Source organism: Cydia splendana, chromosome 4 (genome assembly GCF_910591565.1).
Source record: "Cydia splendana chromosome 4, ilCydSple1.2, whole genome shotgun sequence".
Taxonomy (NCBI): Eukaryota; Metazoa; Arthropoda; class Insecta; order Lepidoptera; family Tortricidae; genus Cydia; species Cydia splendana.
The window spans coordinates 9,119,961-9,141,008 of NC_085963.1; the positions used below are offsets into that span (position 1 = coordinate 9,119,961).

General features: G+C 36.5%; 1 protein-coding gene across 2 annotated transcripts in view; it reads left to right on the plus strand.

Annotated features, from left to right (window-relative positions):
• The window catches only part of LOC134789815 (uncharacterized), a 51,376-nt gene extending 44,520 nt beyond the window's left edge, over positions 1 to 6,856 (plus strand). The window contains exons 13-17 of one of the 2 annotated variants that reach the window (XR_010144121.1): positions 2,038 to 2,197; positions 2,679 to 2,803; positions 3,484 to 3,650; positions 4,083 to 4,233; positions 5,040 to 5,157. Coding sequence is in view for 1 of the 2 variants with exons in the window: in XM_063760466.1 (XP_063616536.1) it covers positions 2,038 to 2,197; positions 2,679 to 2,803; positions 3,484 to 3,650; positions 5,040 to 5,238 (651 nt within the window). In the remaining variant the exon portion in view is untranslated. Of the gene's footprint in view, positions 1 to 2,037; positions 2,198 to 2,678; positions 2,804 to 3,483; positions 3,651 to 4,082; positions 4,234 to 5,039 lie in introns of both variants that reach the window. The other variant, XM_063760466.1, reaches the window with a different exon arrangement.
• Positions 6,857 to 21,048: the final 14,192 nt, after the last annotated feature.

The following is a 21,048-nucleotide window of genomic DNA, read 5'->3' on the forward strand; positions in this document are numbered from 1 at the left end:
AGTTCAATATTAAGAATATGTGTCGTTGTTGAATCGCTGACAAAAGAATTGAGATCTATATAGGTGCCAAGTTCTGTGTTGTGTAGAAAATCCTGAAATTATAAAGGATTTGTCTTGGCTAGTTTTTACGTATAGGCTACTTTTCTAAAATTTGGTTTGTTGGTAAAAACTAGCCAAGTCAAATCCTTTATAATTTCAGGATTTTCTACACAACACAGAACTTGGCACCTATATAGATCTCAATTCTTTTGTCAGCGAGTCAACAACGACACATATTCTTAATATTGAACTTGGCTCTCATTTTACATTTATGTTTTTGTTGAGATACATAAATAACGACATATATGAACGCGTAGACATTGTTGGGCATTGTCCGCAAAAGAGAATCCCTTGTAGATAAACTACATATTATAATATTTTATACCAAATAGTTCATTTGAACCTAGAAGTTTATCCGCCGCGATACCTCTGGTACAGTTTATTATCTGATCCTTTTTTGTTAAATTCGGTGTACATTCCTTTGACTTTACTAATTTCCTCGGTCCGAAGTTTCAGTCTGTAATCGAATAGCAATTAACTGATTGCTATCTTCGTTCGTCTTATTTCTCAACTTTAGCGAACGTAATAATATAAATTACTCGAGTAGAGGGGAGCAACTAAGCACGTAATAGTACATTTCGATGCTAGTGCGGAAGGTACGTCATTACTTCACGAGTTCCGAGATATCTTGCCACGAGCCGCAGGCGAGTGGGAAGACTCGGGACGAGTGAAGAATGACATTTCCGCACGTGTATCGAACGACGTTTTTTAATACAGTTGCGAAAAAATAAGTAAAACATTGTTAATCGTACACTAAACAAAAGTGGTAACAGTGACAGCTCGCTTAGACGTCGTCTTTAAGTATATTATATCTATGGGCGTTTGGCAGCTATTCCGTTCCATTCAGACACCTTATTACGAACGGAATTTTCAATATTCAATATTAAAAAATAAACGTGTTATAATGATGAAGAGGTAAGTATTAAAATATGCAATATGTATATTTTTCATATTCTTACATTAACAGTAGGTTTTTATGCTGATTACGACGTTTAAAGGAAACTAATATTAACACTCATCAATAAGTAGTCGTGAATTGGAACAAGTATAAATTTAAAAAAATTGGAAAAGTAAAAAGCACTAGTTCGACATAACCAACTTTCCGCACGCTAAACAGCTACGTAAAGTAGCACTTTTTGAGCAACTGTATTAAAAAAGTATTTTCAGTATTGTGTATAACACTGTACAAGATACACGGGTCTGCAAAGTGCTTTTACCTACCACTCAAGCCTCGCAACTAAATACTCGACCTTTGTTTAGTTTTCTTTGTTGTTTATGGGTGTTTGGATGTCCCGACTGATAATTTATAGGTACTTATTCATTCATTTTTTTCCCGCTCAGTGAAAGGAATCATAGGTCTCGGACGAAAAACAAGCGCATCGTAATTTAGTTTTTCCGCGACAGTATCTTAATTGGAGACATACATGAAGTAGTTATGCGGTTCAAACTTTTGCATGCACTGCACTACCGCCCGTCCAGCGAACACGTAATTTAATTATTCGCAGCGCTCTACCCCTATCAAGCGTCGCGTTGGCGACGTTTGGCCCAAAATTGCCACAAAGACACATTGTTGCAAAATTTTCGAGAATATCAGGGGCTGACGCCTGCCCTCGTCCCGGTGGTCATAAAACATGGCCCAACTGGCGGCGTGTCAACCTTCCGCCCTTGTTATTAGTGGCGGGGCGACGCCCGGGGCGACCAGCCGGATTCTCGTTCCTGAAAATTCAATTACTTAGCACCCGACGCCGTATGGTCCGTATGCGTATTGCGTAGACAGTTGCAGTACAATTCGTCAATACTCCGTGCACGTATTTACTACACACCTACACCGTGACCACAGTCAGCGTTCCCTAAGGTCATTAGTCACGTCGTTTCCTAAATGCACGTGGAATAATTACGTGTAATGAATCATCGTTTACACGACGATGTGGTTGGCAGGCGGCGTGGCTGCCGGTGGTCGTGCGCAGCTGGACGAGCCTGCGTCTCGAGTACTCGGTAGCACATTACACGTTTGCAAGCCGAGGCTTCGACTACGCTGCCGCCTACAGCTTCAACGACGACGCCATGTGCGGACAGCGCACCTTCACGACGCATTCTGGTAAGCATTGATATTATTTTGGCACATATATCAATCTCATTGTCCGTTTAATAATCTGCATAGCTGATGAAAACATAATACCGGATAATTCGATAAAAATTGTCGTGGGAAGTAGGAGATAATCTGCAATTTATCTCCAATGAACTCCGGACGCCCCAATCGGATAAAGCGAAAAACAAACAGTTCAATTTGACATTCGACACGCGTCGGGGTTTTGGAAAATGCGTTGGATATTGTTCTCGGCGGCGCGGGGCGTGTCCGAGAAAATTACATGGCACGACCCAGATTCACGTCGCCTGGGGTGCCACTGAATCGAAAAAATCCTTGAACAAGGTCGTAAAGTTTCAATTACGACGTAGCTATTGCGGCGACTCATTGCGTCTGCCCTTTCATTTGATTATTCTTCCCATAAACACTGCTGCCTGTTAAAAGGTCTCGGTTTTCTTTACAACGTTGTCTTATTTTGTTTTTCTTGCTATAGGTGAAATATCTTCGCGAAATGTGCCGGTAACGGGCAGCCTAAACGAGTTCTTTTACCAACAATGCACTTGGGTGTTGGATTCAAATGTTGAAAGACAACTCTACATTGATATATCCTCAGAACAGGTATGTATACCTATGTACGTTGTTTTCACATATTCTTGGTGTGTACCCTGTGTAATTAATAAATGTACAAATACAATATAAAATATACCTACTCATAATTTAACTTCACGTAAGTTGGTATTTAGTCGGTACGTTAGGGTCTAAGCCAAGATCTGCATATGCAAAAACAGACTGTGCCCTCACATAATCACACATTTGCATTGATGAGTTCGTCTCAGATACCTACCTAAGTACCTACTATTCATTGAGGCCCCAAGATTAAAATCAAAGCTGAGATAAGCCTCTCCGACAGATTTTATATGATAGGATGCGGAAGACTCGTTCCTTTGAGAATAAACAGTTGAATATCTATGTAGAAAAAAGTCGAAATTATTAGGTATTATTGTTCATATTTGCATGTTACAAAGTTAATGATCAAAGCTTCTTGGGAAGTGAAATTTGGCGAAAAGTATTTGACCCAAAGGGAAGTACACCTGAGTACCTGTATTAGCAAACGTATAAGGCTGGCTGTTTAGTACGCAATTTAAAAAAATCAACCATCAATTCAAAGTTCAACTATTTTGTTTAACTTTGTTAAATGCATAATTATAGGTATTTTGACGTTATTTGCATTTAATAAAATTCATACTGATTGCAATACTTACGCAACTACTGTATTAATGCCAATATGCGTACCTTAGGACAAGTCGTGTGGGTCGTGGAACATCACGCTGCACGAGTGGGCCGGCGCAGGTGCTGGTGAGGCGGGGCTGGCGGCGGCGGCCGGAGACCGGCTCTTCACCTTCTGCGCGCGCTACAAGAACCACACATATTCGCTGCCCTACAAACAGAACACTGTAGTCATAAGGTAACTTATTTACGTAACATCATTTTATTACCTTCCACATACGACCACTTGTTCTAGTGCCCAGATCTCGTGGATGCCCAGTAGGCAGCGGTGTTGACAGCCCTAGCTGTCGCGTCCTTCAGATCCAGCTCCGAGCAGTAATTTAGGCATGCGGGGTACGCCAGTAGGTGCGCCATGGTTTGCGGTGCTGTGTTGCAGATACCTACATTGAGTCGAGGAGCTTCGGAGCAGTCCGCATTTGGCCATGTTTTACTTACGACCACTAAAAATTGGTTTAAATTCGCGCACGCCATTGATTTTTAAATTTTGAGCCACCCATTATATTGCCTAATGTTCTTTTACACTTTTTCAACTTGGACGCGTTATGAATTTATAATTGTTATATGCATTAGATATAAAATAATCAAACAGCCGTGTTAAATATTTTTTCAGGATCCTTAAAAAAACGTCATTAAGAAAATATAAACCAGCTTAACCACAAGTTACTGTCCAAGTGTCCAAATATTTAGAGCACGTAGATAGTGGGGGACCAAAGAAAAAAACTGCCGAAGTAAAAGAAATCTTTGGAAGAGGCTTTTAGTAGGTACGTTGTAAACAATTTACTAAAGATAGAGAAACACTTTTCAAGTCGGCCATTTGCTAGGTTATTTAGGAACGGACCTCGGCCTTAATACACGGCAGACGTGCCAAATTCGTGAAAGCACATAGGTACTTTTGTACACTTTCTTGGTACAAAGGTTTTCTCTTTGTGCATATTTGATAGTAGCCGTAAGCGGAGACGTGGCGAGCTTCCCAAATGTCGTTCCCACTCGTAAATCCCAAATAACGATGTGTAAAAACAAGCCCGTTCGATGAGCCTATTCGTGTCAAAAATATTGTATAGCCTTTCAAAGGTGTAAAGCAATAAATGTAGTTCGCTCTTACTGTGATTACTTTTGCTTCGAGTGTTTGATGAATAACTATGTTCATCGTTTCATGAAAAAGATTAATGGAAGTCAGATATTTTTTACAAGTCAAGTTTATAGAGTTATTCTTACCTAGATAAGTACATACTTTATCCCTAAAACATTAATTTTGTTTTCAAATAATTAAATTAATTCCTTAGGTACTTGTACTAACAGATAAGATAATAATATATAATTATAATCAATCGTTTACATAACGATTTATTTAAGACTCAACAGAACAAAAAGTTAGAAAATTAGCTTCAGCAAAAATAAAAGGAGCGTACCTAATAAATACCCATATTTAACGTACAACCATTACTCATTAGTCACTTGAGTTAACAAGATCCGTGGCATACCTGGTTAAAGCGTACGTGTGACGAATATACCACAATGCCACAAGGACGCAGTGTCAGTAAAATGTAAGCAATAATTTTGTCCCCAGACTCGTGGCGTTGTCACGGCAGCAGCCGCTGTACACGATCCGGTGGCGGTCGCAAGTGGTACGCGCCAACACGCGCCTGGGCGCGCCTACGCCCGCGTTGGCCGCTTCGGCCAGTGAAATCACCACTCATTTACACCGTCTTCTACTCTACGCGATCCTCTACATCAACGCTCAAACTTTCCGCCCAGTGACTGTGTGATTTAAATTATTCAGTGAATCTCGGTGGCTGTTTTGCATATTTACTTATTGAAATTTAAATTTTTTGAAGCCGTGCGAACGATGTGAATTGAGTGCGGTGAGAAGACTGTTTCTTTACTTAGGTGTATCGTATGGTCTTCAGTTTCGTAGATTTGATATTGAATGAATATCTGGAGCTGTAGGTACTATAACAGATGTTTGAGAAATAAAAGCTTTTCTGTTCATAAACACAGGGTGATCGTATGTCATGTTACGTTAGTGAATAGTTTTTGTTTGCTTTTTTTATTTTTCAGCACTTCTAGTTGCCCTTGTTTTAATCAACTTTACTTACGGTCAAAGTTAATATTACTTGTTTAGGAGAACACATTGCAAATCGATGTATTAAAGTAGTTAGGGAAAGACACTGAACATTTTAAATAACCGCTATATTTTTATTTTGTCATTGTAAATACAAACATCACATCAAGTTCATTAATAAAACGTAAGACGATGGTAAGAATTTATAATTTTAGAATGTTTAGTGTCCAACACAATACATGTTCAATCGTTAAATTGTTTGTTTCAAATATTAGTCTTTAATGTACCTATTAAATATGTATGTACGTCTCGATGTCAATTATGATATTTGTTGATATTATGTTAGTCAAACCAAACAGCTAGCAAGTTTTGTGTCGGGCTTTGTTAGCTTAGGCGCTGCAGAATTATTCAGTTTTATTGTGACTTGCATAAATTCGACGAATTAAAATATGTACCTAGGTAGGTTATACCTATTAAATCAAGAGGAAACCTAACATTTCTGGAACATAACGTAGTTGAAATAGGTCTGTTTTAGCTTGTTTTAAAATGTTATAAGGCTTTATATAATATAGTTAAATATACTTGGTTGAAAAAAACCGGCACGTTTTTATTAATTGAAGAGTAAAACTCAATTATTCTAATTACCTTTGTATTATGCACAGAATTTTATGAAATACGTAGCCAAAACTTGTTAAAGCATGAACATTCATAGTTCATTACAATCATTACACATATGACATAAGTCATTAGATACTACACAAAAGTAACCGAGACTGACAGTCGTTTATACAAAATCTCAGTCGTATAGAAACCTAGAAATTATAAGTGTGATGATCAGCTCAGGAACTGTACTGACTAGGCTAGAGCAGACGACGTATTCAGATAAAAAAATATATAGTTATGGTATTGTTCCATGCATCCCCTTCGCACCTGATCACTTGATCAGTTAGTGTGAGTGAATGGGACTAAAATTTATGTAAAATCATTTTTTTTATCTGAATGCCAATAATCTAGGGGCATGGCAAAGCCACCGCCAAGTCAAGCAAGATTAACTTTACAACAGTTCGATCCCCTATTGAGCCTTGTCTCTACCCCTTAGTAATATTTATGTAAACTACGGCGTTGTTCAGTGTTCTTAGTCATTGTTTATAATAGCAAATGTGCGGCTGACTCAAATTATCGATTAAATATGTTTAATTTAGACCAGTAGATGTAAATAGTTAATTCGGATAATAACTAACGAAGCTCTAATCTTATTAGACGATTCCGTGGTACCTATTAATTAAAACGTTTGTTACACCGAAATAGATAAACTGAACGCATTATTTGTATTATTTCACCCTTTCTCAAACCCACGACATTAAATTTAATATTAAAATCGATATGAGCAGATTTTTACTTTATTATCGTTTTTTTTTTCGTCACATTTGGAAAAAAATTGGTGGATAGATAGAAAAAAAGCGCAATTTCACCGTATGTCCTAATAGTGTAGTAAATAAAGGTAGTGGACCCCGCAGTAATTCCTCAGCCAGAAAAAACTTTACAGTATGATAAAGTATCAATAAATAAAAAGTATTGTATAAATTTCCAAAGAATAATAATAATATAATTAAAGTAAATACCTAAAGTCTTAAATCGTTAATATCTTTTTACGGAAAAATGCTCCGTTCAAACTTTCTTCACCAGACATATTTATGTAACGTATTGCAACAATATATGAAATATCAAAAAAATATCCCAGCAAAAATACCAGTATTAATAAAATCAAATTTTTTGGCGTGTTTTGGACCGGAAAATTGCTCAGTCTAATTTTTTCACTGGAATGCCATTTTATTGCCGTTTTATACCTACAAAATGAAAATCTAAAAATTTTCCACTCTCAGTTTTGAATAGTTCTATAATACATACATTTCGATACGCATTTTTTTTTGGATCTTTTTACCCACTGCGCCAAATTATATTCTAAAATCATATAAGAAGAAAAAAAAACAGAGCAATTTTCCGATGAAAATAAGCGTCAAAAAAAGGAAGTATCATAAAAAAATATTCCCATGTTTCACAAAACTTTTAGATTTCTTTCTAGTATCACATACTGATACAAATAACTTATTTTGTAAAATAATTTTGGACTGAGGAATTACTCGGTTCAATATATAATCAGATTTGTGTTTTTACCTAACTTAGGAGTGTTTTTTTTTGGATATTTATAATGTTAGTCTCGGCTCATAAGCTTACTATACAATAACCAAGCTAAATTTCATCGACTGAGAAATTAATGCATGGGTCTCCATACAACAACTTGCTTCATTTACTACACTATAATAAAATCTTCCACTGAGTTACGAAAAATTTTGGCCTTTTTTTTAATCAACGGAAAACTATTTTTTTCTCTCAAATTGGGATTTGGTATTCGTTCCGCCCAGAATGAGGAGCTCTTCACCCAGGCAAATTTTATCCAAATAAAACGAAAAAATATTGACAACTAAATAAAAATCGACCAATAAAACGCCACGCACACGCTTTGGCCACTGAGATTGTTTACAAAGAAAAAGCGCAACAAACAAATTAGGACCACAATTCAAATAATACTGACTAAACTCTTAACAAACAAATTAATTGGGTACATTCATGGCGAACTAATTCCTGTCCCCTATTGCTATTATTATAATTGCTGGCGGGAGATGTCTTCGATGTAAAACCACTTAGCGTCTAACAAAATTATAGAGTAGCTATATAGCTACTTGCTACATCAAGTTTGAAGCTCTGTCATTCCAGAAGGACGGTTAAACTTTTCATTGGAAATACTCGCCTCTGCCGCTTTTTAACTTCCGATACTTCGCTTTGCGGTTTCTACGAGGAAACTTAGTTTTTGCTATAGGTAGATCTCCGCATCCGTTTTTAGTTCTTTTACTTACCTATTTCCGACCCTTTACTTGTTAAATAATTATTTAAGAATAATATAATTATGGCTAAAATAAACAAAACATAAATTTACTAATTAGTAAACCCAGTCATTTCTCTATTTCTATAATAATATACGAATATCCAGAATTTAAATTGTATGCTCATATTCGTGCATAATTAACTTATATAGGTAGTCAGATCACAATCATTCGTTATAAACTTACTTTAAATTTGATACCAAATATGGTTTCAGAGAGAGCTTCAGTTTAAAACGCTGTCTATAACCTATTTCAATAAGAGATAAATGACGACCCCAAAAGCCATACCTACTTTATTTTATATATTTAATTTAAACTAGTAGTTCGCCCCGAACTGAGAACTCGCGGTTCGCCAAAAAGATCAATTGAATGCAGTGCTACTTAGTCTTAGAGATGGGCATTTCGTAATTGATTCCTAATTCCACGATTACTTGAAATTACTTTGTAATCTGTTTACCGATTCCCAGATTACTTTGTAATCTAACAATACCGAATTACTAAGTACAATTCCATTTGAGGAATCAGGAATAAATTTTTCAAATATTACAATTGGGTCAAACAGATCACTGTGTTATGTCTTTCCTGTAGACATACACAAGAGTTAAGGGCTATAAAGGTTAATTTTCTTATTTAACCCTTATCCACGTGAAAAGGTCCTCCTTTTATTTAGAGAACTATGATAAAATCATTGCTTACACGCCCACAAGCTGTTAACTATAGCCCACAGGAGAGAAGAATGTGCTGTTCGCGATAACACACTAGTTTTCTCTCCTGTGGGCAATAGTTAACAGCTTGTGGGCATGTAAGCAATGATTTTATCATAGTTCTCTAAATAAAAGGAGGACCTTTTCACGTGGATAAGGGTTAAATAAGAAAATTAACCTTTATAGCCCTTAACTCTTGTGTATGTCTACAGGAAAGACATAACACAGTGATCTGTTTGACCTAATTACTAGTAATTGGAATCAATGTCGATTCCTCATTTCAGGAATGCATTACTTGATTCCTTTCGGATTACATTTCGTACTACTACTATTAAAAGTACATTTCGATAGTAGATATAGATGTTGTTGACTTACTAGAATGCATCTATACCTTATTTGAAACAGGTGTGCAGATTTCGAAAATGATGACGATGACCTATAAAACGATATGCATGACGACTTTTATGACATACAGCATGGCCGCCATTTTGGATTCCAAAATGGTCATCATTTTCGAAATCTGCGCCCCCAAAAACTATAAAACGACATCAATGACGAATTTTATGACATTATGCGTGGCCGCCATCTTGGATTCTAAAATGGTCATCATTTTCGAAATGTGCGTTCCTGAAACCTGTAAAACGACATCCATGACGACCTTTATGACATTATGCGTGGCCGCCATCTTAGATACCAAAATGGTCGTCTATTTCGAAATCTGCGCCCCCTAAAACCTGTAAAACGACATCCTTGACGACTTTTATGACATTATGCGTGGCCGCCATCTTGGATTCCAAAATGGTCATCATTTTCGAAATCTACGCCCCCTAAAACCTATAAAACGACATCTATGACGACTTTTATGACATTATGCGTGGCCGCCATCTTAGATACCAAAATGGTCGTCATTTTCGAAATCTGCGCCCCCTAAAACCTGTAAAACGACATCCATGACGACTTTTATGACATACTGCATGGCCGCCATTTTGGATTCCAAAATGGTTATCATTCATCGAATTTAAACTGCTGTGAGACATACTAACATTAACAGCCTACAATAACAGCGGAAGACCTCCCCCAACCTGTTTTCTCGGCGCGCGCGCAGCGTGCGACGCGGCGAGCCGCAGTAAGCGATACACGGCCGTCGTGAACGCTGCTCGCACTGTTAGTGCTTGAGAAAGGAGACCTAGGCTCTCCGAAACATGTCGCGCGAGTGACTAAAAACAAGTGAGTCTAAACCTTAAAATTATTCAATGGTCATCATTTTCGAAATCAGGGCCCCCTAAAACCTATAAAACGACATCCATGACGACTTTTATGACATAGTGCATGGCCGCCATCATGGATTCCAAAATTTTCATCATTAAAAAAATTTCTTCATATAAAAAAATATATACAATCGTGATAGTATAATAGAGAGCTTTTCAGTCGAGTACCGTGTTTAGGCAACGAAGCTTGCTGAGTTGCCTAAGTAAGGTACAAGATTGAAAAGCTTGATTATATCACTTTTGTATAAATTTATTTTTCTACAAGTCAACAAAAATAATACTTTAAACTAGTAGAATCATACAAACAAACCAAACCAAAAGTATACAGCTAAGATACGCGAGTAGCCGCAATACCTTCATACTGGTACGCGCCCCGGCCGCCGCGCCCCGCGCCCCACGGCGGGTTGGTCAACGACACCTCTCGTAACTCACGAGGCCCTGGTACTTGCTCCTTGCTAAATTCGAATTTTAAACAGTTTTTTTCTCGATTTTACACCGTAGCCTATGGAGACTAACAAGTAACGCTAAGCGGTTTTCGTAGTATATGGATGTTCATATATTAAGGGTGTCACATGCGCGTTTCTGACTTATGAAGCAATTGTTCCTACAATACAACCTAAAATAATAAATGTGTAAACCGAGCACTTTCATTTGATACCAAACTCGATCATACTTTCTTGCAATTAAAATGACCAGAATAGCAAGACCCCTCACAAATAGCTTTTTAGCATTTTCAGCTCTTCTAGCTCAATAACCTCTTGTTCGAGCCAGCTCAAAATTTAATGACTAAAATATAATGCCCTCAACTATACGTTCACCCAATTTCATTTAAATTAAAACATTTTTACTTAAGTTATTGAGTATCAAACTATCCTCTGATAGTTCAGCTTATAAACATTTTACGAAATTCCGGGACGTGACCCTAGCCAGCAGTGTGTTCAAGTCGAATGTAAGAACTTCACTTCGCTTCGCTCGCTCGTTCGAAAAATCTGCTACCTATTGAAGATTTCTCGGACATATATATCGAAGAGATATAACAATGGGCTAACTAGAGGCAGCTGAACCTGTGCATTCAAATACAATTTCCTCAAGTCGGCAGCCTACTTTGACGCTTTTGATTGTCGTCAGCCGCTGCGCCGCTTGGAAACTTGTGCACTGAAAAAGACTACCGGCGCGGCCTTCGCCTGGCTGAAGTTCCTCGCATCCACGGCGCTGACGTCTTTTGTGCCCATCTCAAAGGAAACGCAATTTAAACTACATGCGGGCACGGCAAATATTCAAATCCCGCCCGACCCGAACTCGTCCCGCCGCCCCCGATGCCAACTTAACAATTAAACAAATCCTGATTAAAGCAACGTTTTCTTTCCTTCTTAAATATGTAGATCGTTAAAACTCTTTAATTGGAAGTTTTAAACATCGAACGTGTAGCTTCACCAAAAGCCAAGCTCGGCAAAGGATTACCATAAATTTCATATTTTCTCCCTTAATGATCTTCGGGAAGTTAGGCTGCGGTGAAATTCGCAAAGAAATGATCGAAACTCAAACAAAGGAATAAACAGAAGTTGTTATAATTGCCTTTAGTTATAGACGAAAATTTATCTAAAGCTTCAGATAATCATTAAAATTAAATGCTAAAACTAAAGTTGATAGGTACTTTGCTTGTCATTTCGTAATTGTTTTGATTTATTATAGGTTATTTAAATTTTTATTAAGTTATTTGTTTGGCAGACCTGTTTCGACAATCCGTCACAGTCTACGAGCCTAACGGTACTAACAAAATTCCAAGTAAGCAAGGTAGGAACTGTACCTACCTATATCACTTCCAAGTGAAAGTTCTTACAGTGGAAGTTGGTGCCAGCTGAACTCAACTCAAGAATAATGACGGGTGCTGTATCCTCGGCCACTTTACCGTTATTGTTCCTTGTCGCCATATTTTAAACGACTAAACTGACATATTTACATAAAAATACAGTTCATAAAGTTTCGCTTCATCAGTTTGTTTTATAAATTGCTCGCTCTGAGCGCAACATAATATTTGTCATTCTGTGATACTGCCGTACGATTGTGCAAATTATTTTGATAAATGGCCATCGTTCTTGAATGGATGAAAACAGTTTATGTTCATAAAACATTTCAGTGTTCAATCCGCAGCCGTTCTTAATGACATCATTTTGCCAATTCATGAGACATTAGCAAATTTAGTTAAATAAAAGAAGCAACTTCTGATTTGACGTCACGATCTCTCTTTCTTTTGTATCAGTACAACTGATACAAAAGACAAGGGCCGACTATTAAAAAAATTTTTTTAACCAATTCGTTTTGGTTTGCCATAGTTGAATAAAAATATTGTCTTATATTTGCAGTCATGCTTTCCGAAATGTACAGCCAAAATGATATACCCACTGTCTGGCAATAAGGCTGCAGTCTACATTTTAGTGAATCACAATGTCAATGTTTTCTATGGAACAGCTGATTTTTTTTCGCGATTTCGGGGTTGGCCCCATTGTAAAAGTGGCTCAGTATGACCTGCATATTCACCCCTCAGATTAATGAATAAATAAACATTTACTTCTCAGGCGTAATCATTATTTATTGCTCCTTCTCTTACTTAATTGATGTTTGAAACGGAGAACTTTTACGAGTGAATTTGTTAATTGAAGGTAACGAATTTGAATTCAGACTGTGACAATGAAAGCTATATGTACTGAAACGTAATGTTTTAAATAAGATTTAAGGCATTCATTCCTGATGAACCCAGGTAATTGCTGGTCGAACCCATTATTCAGTTGACTCAGTATGAATCAGTTATGCCATGACAGTTAGGTAAAACGAAATAGTTCATTTTGGCTGACAATATCACATTACCAGCCGGATTATCTACATTTTACGCTCAAATAACCTTTTGCATGGATAAGTACTTTTTAATTGCTATTGGGTGTATTAACAAGACTCATAATATAATTATAATAGATATAATTACGATAAATAATTTCGTACTCCCTTACATTTACACTTTTAACGTTCAATGCTCACAATTCTTTTTTTTACCTATGCGTCTAATTTCACTCATTCATCATTACTTACATTTGCCTCTCTTTAGAATAGTAAGAGATGAGGAATTCAATACGTTTTGAAGATATCTATTAAAAATCAGTTCGGCTATTACTAAGAAATAAAATAAAATAAGTTTTAATACGTCAGCGTAAAACAAAGTTGATTTTGGTAGCGAGGCGATTTTGCCGCACAATCGGGCGTAACGTAAGCGAATGCCCTCAGGCGAATGCACCTCACCTGGGCGTTTATAAATTTATAACGCTTACCAAAAGCCTCGTTGGAAGTAACCAATTCAACTGAGGTCTCTAGGTACGAATAATTAATATGGCTCTTGTAGTTACACTTAAAATTGTTCTCTTGAAGTCATGCGATTGGATATTACGATGATAACCAGTAATGTGCCTCCCTAGTCTCGCTACATCAGTTTTCCGTTTGGGAATTAATTTGCGATCATCTGATTAATTGGTTTCTCATTTAATAAATTGGTTCGAAACGAATTATATTTTATACGAAAAACCAGTTAAGCGCGAGTATGACTCGCGCACCAAAGATTCCGTCTAAAAATAGTGTTTACTAGTAAGTAAAGAGTAACTCTACCGCACTAATTGCATACTAATTGTATTGAAACAATTCACTTGTCTATCAAATGCAACAAGGTACCTACCTTAAAAAAATTAATAGCGTGATGTTGGCGATGATACAGCGCCATTTACCGTGATATTGGGCAACTATAAAAGTAAACATTACTAGGTAGTAGACCTACATTTTACAGGTAGGTAGGTAGCCTTTTTCATAATTATTCAATATTATATTTAGCAAAGAGACAATCAGAGTCGCACCTAATATTCCTTTTTTACCATTTCGGTACGAAACCCTTTAAAACGCTCATGATTCAATTTTCACGGTATCATAAAATGTCATCTCAAATACCTGAATTTAACAAAACATATACCGAACTCAACCCATTTCATTTCAAATTGCTTTCATATTTTAGACGGATGGCCACTTCCAACAAAGCTTAATAGGTAACTATATATTGCTGGTAATCATTGTCGACTCTCAGTATTCTTTTTGCTTGACCTTTGTGAGCGATGAAATATGCACATAGCAATTTTATGAACGTGACTGAATAAACAAAAAGTTTGAGCCATTTGTCGGCCCCCAACACTTGCAATTTAATTTAGCTTCGGATTCATTCGTAGATTCAATAATCAAATTCACTCGCATGATTCAAAACCTGCAGAAAAATCCCCCTGCTCTCTTGTGTATAATCGTAGGTAATTGCCAATCCTCACTTATATATATTTGGAATTTACATTGGAAACGCAAATAACTTCGATGGGATGCGTGGGCGAGCAGGGCAGCGAAGTGCGACGCGAGATTAAAGGCTTTGCCCGGCAGTAGCCAAACAAATTGCCCATCTAATGGGCGCGCGGCGTGAGCCCGCCGCGATTTCATCCGGCCAGCGCGATGCCATGCTATTATATTAAAGCCTATCCACGATCCCGATCTATCCCTTTTTTACTCTTACAAAATATCGCTGGTGCAAGCGAGATAGAGCTATAAGCCAATTTTAGTTTCGCTGGAGTACAAATGGGTGATAGCTGCTGATAGTCCAGCCCACATTCAAGAGGTAGAAGGCTTTTTTAGGCTTCGTGTGATTAGATTAAAGCCAGCTTTGTTGATGCCAGTGCGAACTTAGATTAGTTTTCAAAAGGATTTTAAAAAGTTACAGCTATTTTATTTAGCTACATATTTTCCCACGCGAAACGAATCCAATCGCGCTTCTATTCGTTCGAAGTACGGTATCTCTCGAGCAAATAATAAGAGTAGTACTGATACAAACGGGTGCAATCGCAGACGGGACGGGAAATAGGTGCGCGGGACGTATGGACTTCATCAGCTCGTTAAACTACAAAGGGATCTGATCCTTTTCTCCTTTGTCTGGCACGCGGCAAGCAAAAATTGTTCTCGTATCATTCGTGTTGCAACACATCTCAAGTGCAAATAACATGAACGGGTCTTAAAATTCTTATAAATGCGAGCCGAGCGCAAGCGTGTATGAACGGAATATCATTAAACCGCTTACTGTTAATTAAACGACAGCACTAATAGTGTCTTTGTAGGTAAATACATGTGTTTCAAAGATGACAGCTTTGCCTATAATTTTAATTAGCAAATTATGCTAAGTAACAATTGTTATAATTTGATAAGTACATACAAATATAGTAGACCGAGCAAGCGTGAAGCGCAAGCGAAACATCTCCATTACAGATTCTGAAAAAAGGCCTTCGTATGTCTGGGCGGCTGTTATCATCTGCAGGACGAAGTTCTAACCAAATTTTCGTGAAATATTGTGAGCAGATTTATGTATTTTTTTATTTTTTCTGTATTCGGATGTTTTCTTTCTTATGGCGGAGCCATACCTACATTTATTCAGTTTTTAAAACTATACTCGTGAGATTTACAGCTCGACCTATATTGATAAGTGTAGTGACTCTATTTATGTGTAAGGTATACCCGGGTCAAATCGGATAGAGGGTATGATCGCAATTGCCATTAAAATAGTTAATTTTTATTTTATTTATTTTAGTAACGGCTCAGTCGTGTCAGTCGTGTGTTACGAAAGTTTAAAAAAAGCGTGAAAATAATGTAAAAGACCGGACGTTTTCAACGTATGCAGCTTATTCTCCTTACTTTAGAGTTGAAATAAGCTATTAGTCCGATCTTAGTCCAAGGTTTTTCGGTTTGGTGTGTTGAAAAAAAAGTAATTCAACTTTGAGTGTATTACATTACTCCTAAATATTTTATTAAGAGGCATGAAGTTTTTTTTTTAATTCATAATTCGTTTATTGTCTGTAGAACATGGGTATATACAATGATGGAACATTATTTAATATAGAATCACCATGGTCTTGCCAAAAGGCGTATAAACAGTCACACTTATAACTACTTACTACTACTTAAAACATAAGTCATGCAAATGCAAATTACAATATTATTTACAAATTTATAATTTAACAGAAGCGGTCTCATATCTAATATTAATTACGGCGATAATGTTAAGATTTGTCACAGAGGTACTCGTGAATGGAGTAGTAGGCTTTTTATGATAAAAAGTCATGCAGAATTTTCTTAAAATGTTGTAGATTATTACAGTTTAAGATGGGTTTTGGGAGGTTATTATATAATTTAGGTGCCATTCCGAATACACTTTTGGAAAGTAAGGCCGTTTTGAATGGTTTTGCGTATATTTCTCCTTGATGTCTAATGCTATTAAGTTTTGTAAATAGACCTATGTTTAGTTTCACGTGTATAGCTACTTCATAGATGAAAAGGCAAGGCAAAGTTAGTATTTGATGTTTTGTATACAGGGGTTTACAAGACTAAAGATTTTTCATAACATGCTGCTCTAAGACATTTCTTTTGTGATCTGAATGCTCTTTCTCTATCTGTGGAGTTTCCCCAGAATATAACTCCATACCGTAAAGTGGACGTTACATATGCGTGATACGCTGTAAGCACAGTTGCCTGATTAGCTACTTTCCTTAAGTTATATAAAGCGTAGGAGTATTGGTCTAGTTTACTACATACTATATCGATTTGATTTTTCCATGTCAATTTGTGAATTAATAATGTGAATTAATAATACAATTTTCTTTTTTATCATTTACATTAACCACTCTGAGGTAAAATTTAGTGAGAATTAAGTAATGTAGGTATCTTTTTGTGACTTCCTTCCAACTCACCGAAAAATAGTCCGGTCTTACCCGGGCATAGCTTATATCACGCTGTTTTGTTGTTAGTTATACTTACTAACTAGATATTGCAGGAAAAAATAGATATCGAGCAGCGCTTAATTTTTGACTTTCCGCTCAACCTGCAGTCTGTACAGGGCGTGAAACTGGTGGCAATCTAGATTTATTGAGTGTACCTTCACGTCGCAGTCATAAATCTAGAGGCGTTAGCAGTTCACGCTGAAGTGCCCATAGCACGTCCTCGTATCGGCTCGCTATCACTTATGGTCATGACACATGGCACTTTTGTTAGGTGCCAATTCAAATTTTACTTAAAGACCGTTTACAAAGTTTATCGATACCATTTTGCTCATGACAAATGTGAGGACTCTACATTTTATATTAAAATTGTTGTACTCTAGATAAAAGCTTATTTGATTTGAGAAAGTGTCAAAGGGTAACGACGGGGCTATTTACATTTATGCGACGTCTGTGATTTGTGACTAGATATACTTGATGATTCATGAGACTTAGTAAATTAATTTAATGGAACGTTAACTATCGTATTATTTAATTAAGTAAAACAACCAAACATTTTTCCTAAGTTGAGTACTTAAAGATTTACTTCTCTACAATCATGGTCACTCTACACCGCCCTATTAATAAAGATGAAAAAACTTCTTTTACCGTTATGACAGCACTTAGAATGAATGAACAAAATAAACTATCACACTTGAGTGATATACTATTTTTCAAAATTATCCATACTCCGATGGTAATTTGATAATCAATTTGACATTTGGCATGATTAAAGCAAAGTTGACGGAGAGTATTCTACTATAATTTTATTGCAGGGTGACCATGCATGTCATAAATAATTTACAATTTAATTTTTTCAACACTAAAAAAAAAACCGCCAAACTCACTGATACTGGCACGAAACAGTAGCTTATCATTTACTGAATGCGTAGGGTTGATCCTGCTCAGGTTTCCTGAATCGTAATAGTCTATATCTGCATAAATGTCATCTTCAATAAACTGCCATTTCCTCTCTCTACACTGATACCTATCATGATGTAGGTACAACGTGACAGAATTCTGGACGAGTACACATACACTGCAACATCTTATCCTCAAAGGCATGTGTCCGAAGGTCCGATAATTGATGCGAAATTCTCGCTGGGTTGGGCATCAAAAGACTGTGTAGCTGAGACTGGGTATTGCTGAACCGCAATCGGACTTTGCAGTTGACCAATATGGTAGCCCACTACAGGGAGTACCTACATAGGTACTAAAACAAGTAAAATAGGTCAACTCACAAAAAAAAATCAAGAATTAAAGTAGCATTTCAGTAATAATTTGAGATTACGGGTATACCTAAAACTAGCTGTAACTTCGTATCCCCAAACGTTACAACCCCCTTAGGGGTTAAACTCAAAATCTCTGCTATAAGTTAGCCTGATGTGCTAATTTCAACTTTCTAGCTTTTGTAGTTTCGGCTCTATGTTAAGTTCGGCTCTATGCTCTACGTTGATGAGTCAGTCAGGACACACGCATCACCGAGGCATCACCACATCTTATAAAAAACAAAGTCGCGTCTGTCTGTTTGTATTTTTGCGATAAATTCAAAAACTACTGAACGGATTTTCATGCGATTTTCACCTATCAATAGAGTAAATAAATATATCAATAGAGTGATTCTTAAGGAAGGTTTAGGTATATAATTTATTAAGGTTTACTCGTGTGAAGCCGGGTCGGGTCGCTAGTTTATATACTAAAAATATTTAGATACATGTATGTGATATAAGTAGGTATGTAAATTATTAGTGAAATTTACATGACATTTCAATAAACATTAAATCTAAAATAGGCTTTAGGCTTAAAAAACATGAGTAGGTACTAAATGAGCCAGAGAATGTTATGTCATAGGTATAAGGTAAACCAGAACTTTGGGAGTATTGTCAAGAGGGCGCTCGTTTTGAATTTTATATAGCAACAATTTGTATAGTGGGGACAATGGAAATTGGCAGATGATTTTTGTTTTATTCCGACAACTTTAATAAGTGCGAAGTTTGATGTTTGGATATTTCTTCGGTTTTTACGCTATAAAATTCGTGAATTTTACGACGTATGACACATAAATCAAAATCATCCAAATCTATTTTCTTTTTTTGTTTTCTTTTTTTTAGGTTTGGTCGTTTAATTCCGCCCTTACGCCCTTCGCTAGCAATGTGTGATACCGATGCATGCGATACACCTAATACACAAATCAAATTATTACAAGACATCAACTAAATCGTGACGACCTGACTATAGTGACATTTGTCCATAAGTTTGAAACTTACCCGTCAATTCAGGTGGTAATTTCGTTATGTTTCCTAATGGAATAAATTTCTCTCCCGCACGTTTTTTTTCCAATAAATAACTATATACACTATTTACAACTTTTTCTCTGTAAAATCTAAAACTTTCGGCATGATTATTGCAGTCTAATAATAATTCACACGAAACTAGACAAAGCAATGTTTACATTGTCAATATTGACAACTATCATAGAGGGTAGATGTTGTCTATTATTAAAGTTGTTGCCATTGCTAGAAATTAGTACCAACAAATTTCCGTAACATGGCGCACCCTCGATAGATCCTGGTTCACCTATATATGGGTGGTTGTTTGGAAATCCACTGGAGACAAAATAATAATCGTCATTTTAGTTTGTTAACGTGAATATTAATTTTCAAATTTAGTATGCGTTATTAATTAAACAAACTACGCGTAAATTGCTGTTTGTCGCATCAACTTTGCGGTCGTGATATCTGATCGTTTTTCTATTACCATATTAAAATGAAATATGTTAGTAATTAATTTTAAATTTAAACCAACCCCATATCTAGTTTATAGAGTAAATGAGTAGGTACTTAAAGCACAATAAATAGACTATCTACTGCAGCCACTATGGATATTAAATGAAAAGGCCTTGCCTAAAATATTATATAATAAGAATACCGATATAATGTATACACAACTGCGATAACTTTATAATGTGTTATTGAAGTTTTATTACATATAAGGTCGGTTACACTATACACAGCCATTTAACAGCTCGTTTTCAGCGTGTGAGCGGCTGTTCAAAATGGCTACAGTACTTTATCTATTTTGGGTCGACGAAAATATGCGTATATGAATCGTTTCGACAAGGTAATCTTAGCAACAACATTAATACAATCTTACGAATATTGATATAAAACATCAAATCATCATACGTAGGTGCACCAGACGGAATTAGGTAATTAATAGAGATCACCCGGCGTATTTTGGATGGCTTTATCCATCTTTATCCACGTGATAAAATAACTGTCACTTTTTAACACCGTGGGATAGAAAGTGACGGTCACCGTTTTATCACGCTGTCACGTAGACAAGAACGACCATCATATCCGTACAGGTCCAAATTCAGTCAACCTGTAATCCAGGGCGTAAACTGCTTAAAAGAGATGTATCATGAAGTAATGCAAACGTCAGCTGCTGCTTCGTTGGTCGATTGAGAAAAACTAAGTGCCTTAGGCTTGGCGCTATGTAAAATTACACGTAGTTTTACTAGAAACGGTCGACCCCACAGTCAAACTCACCCTTGAATTTTAATTAGGTCATGACATAAAATGAAATGGCATATCCTTTATAATTGAGTTTTAGATCGCTGTCTGATAACCGTGAAGCACAGGGTTTAGATTAATGTGCATAAAATTGATTTGTGTTACTCTCACTATAAAATTATTACGTACATGTTTTAAATCAAGTACCTACCATGA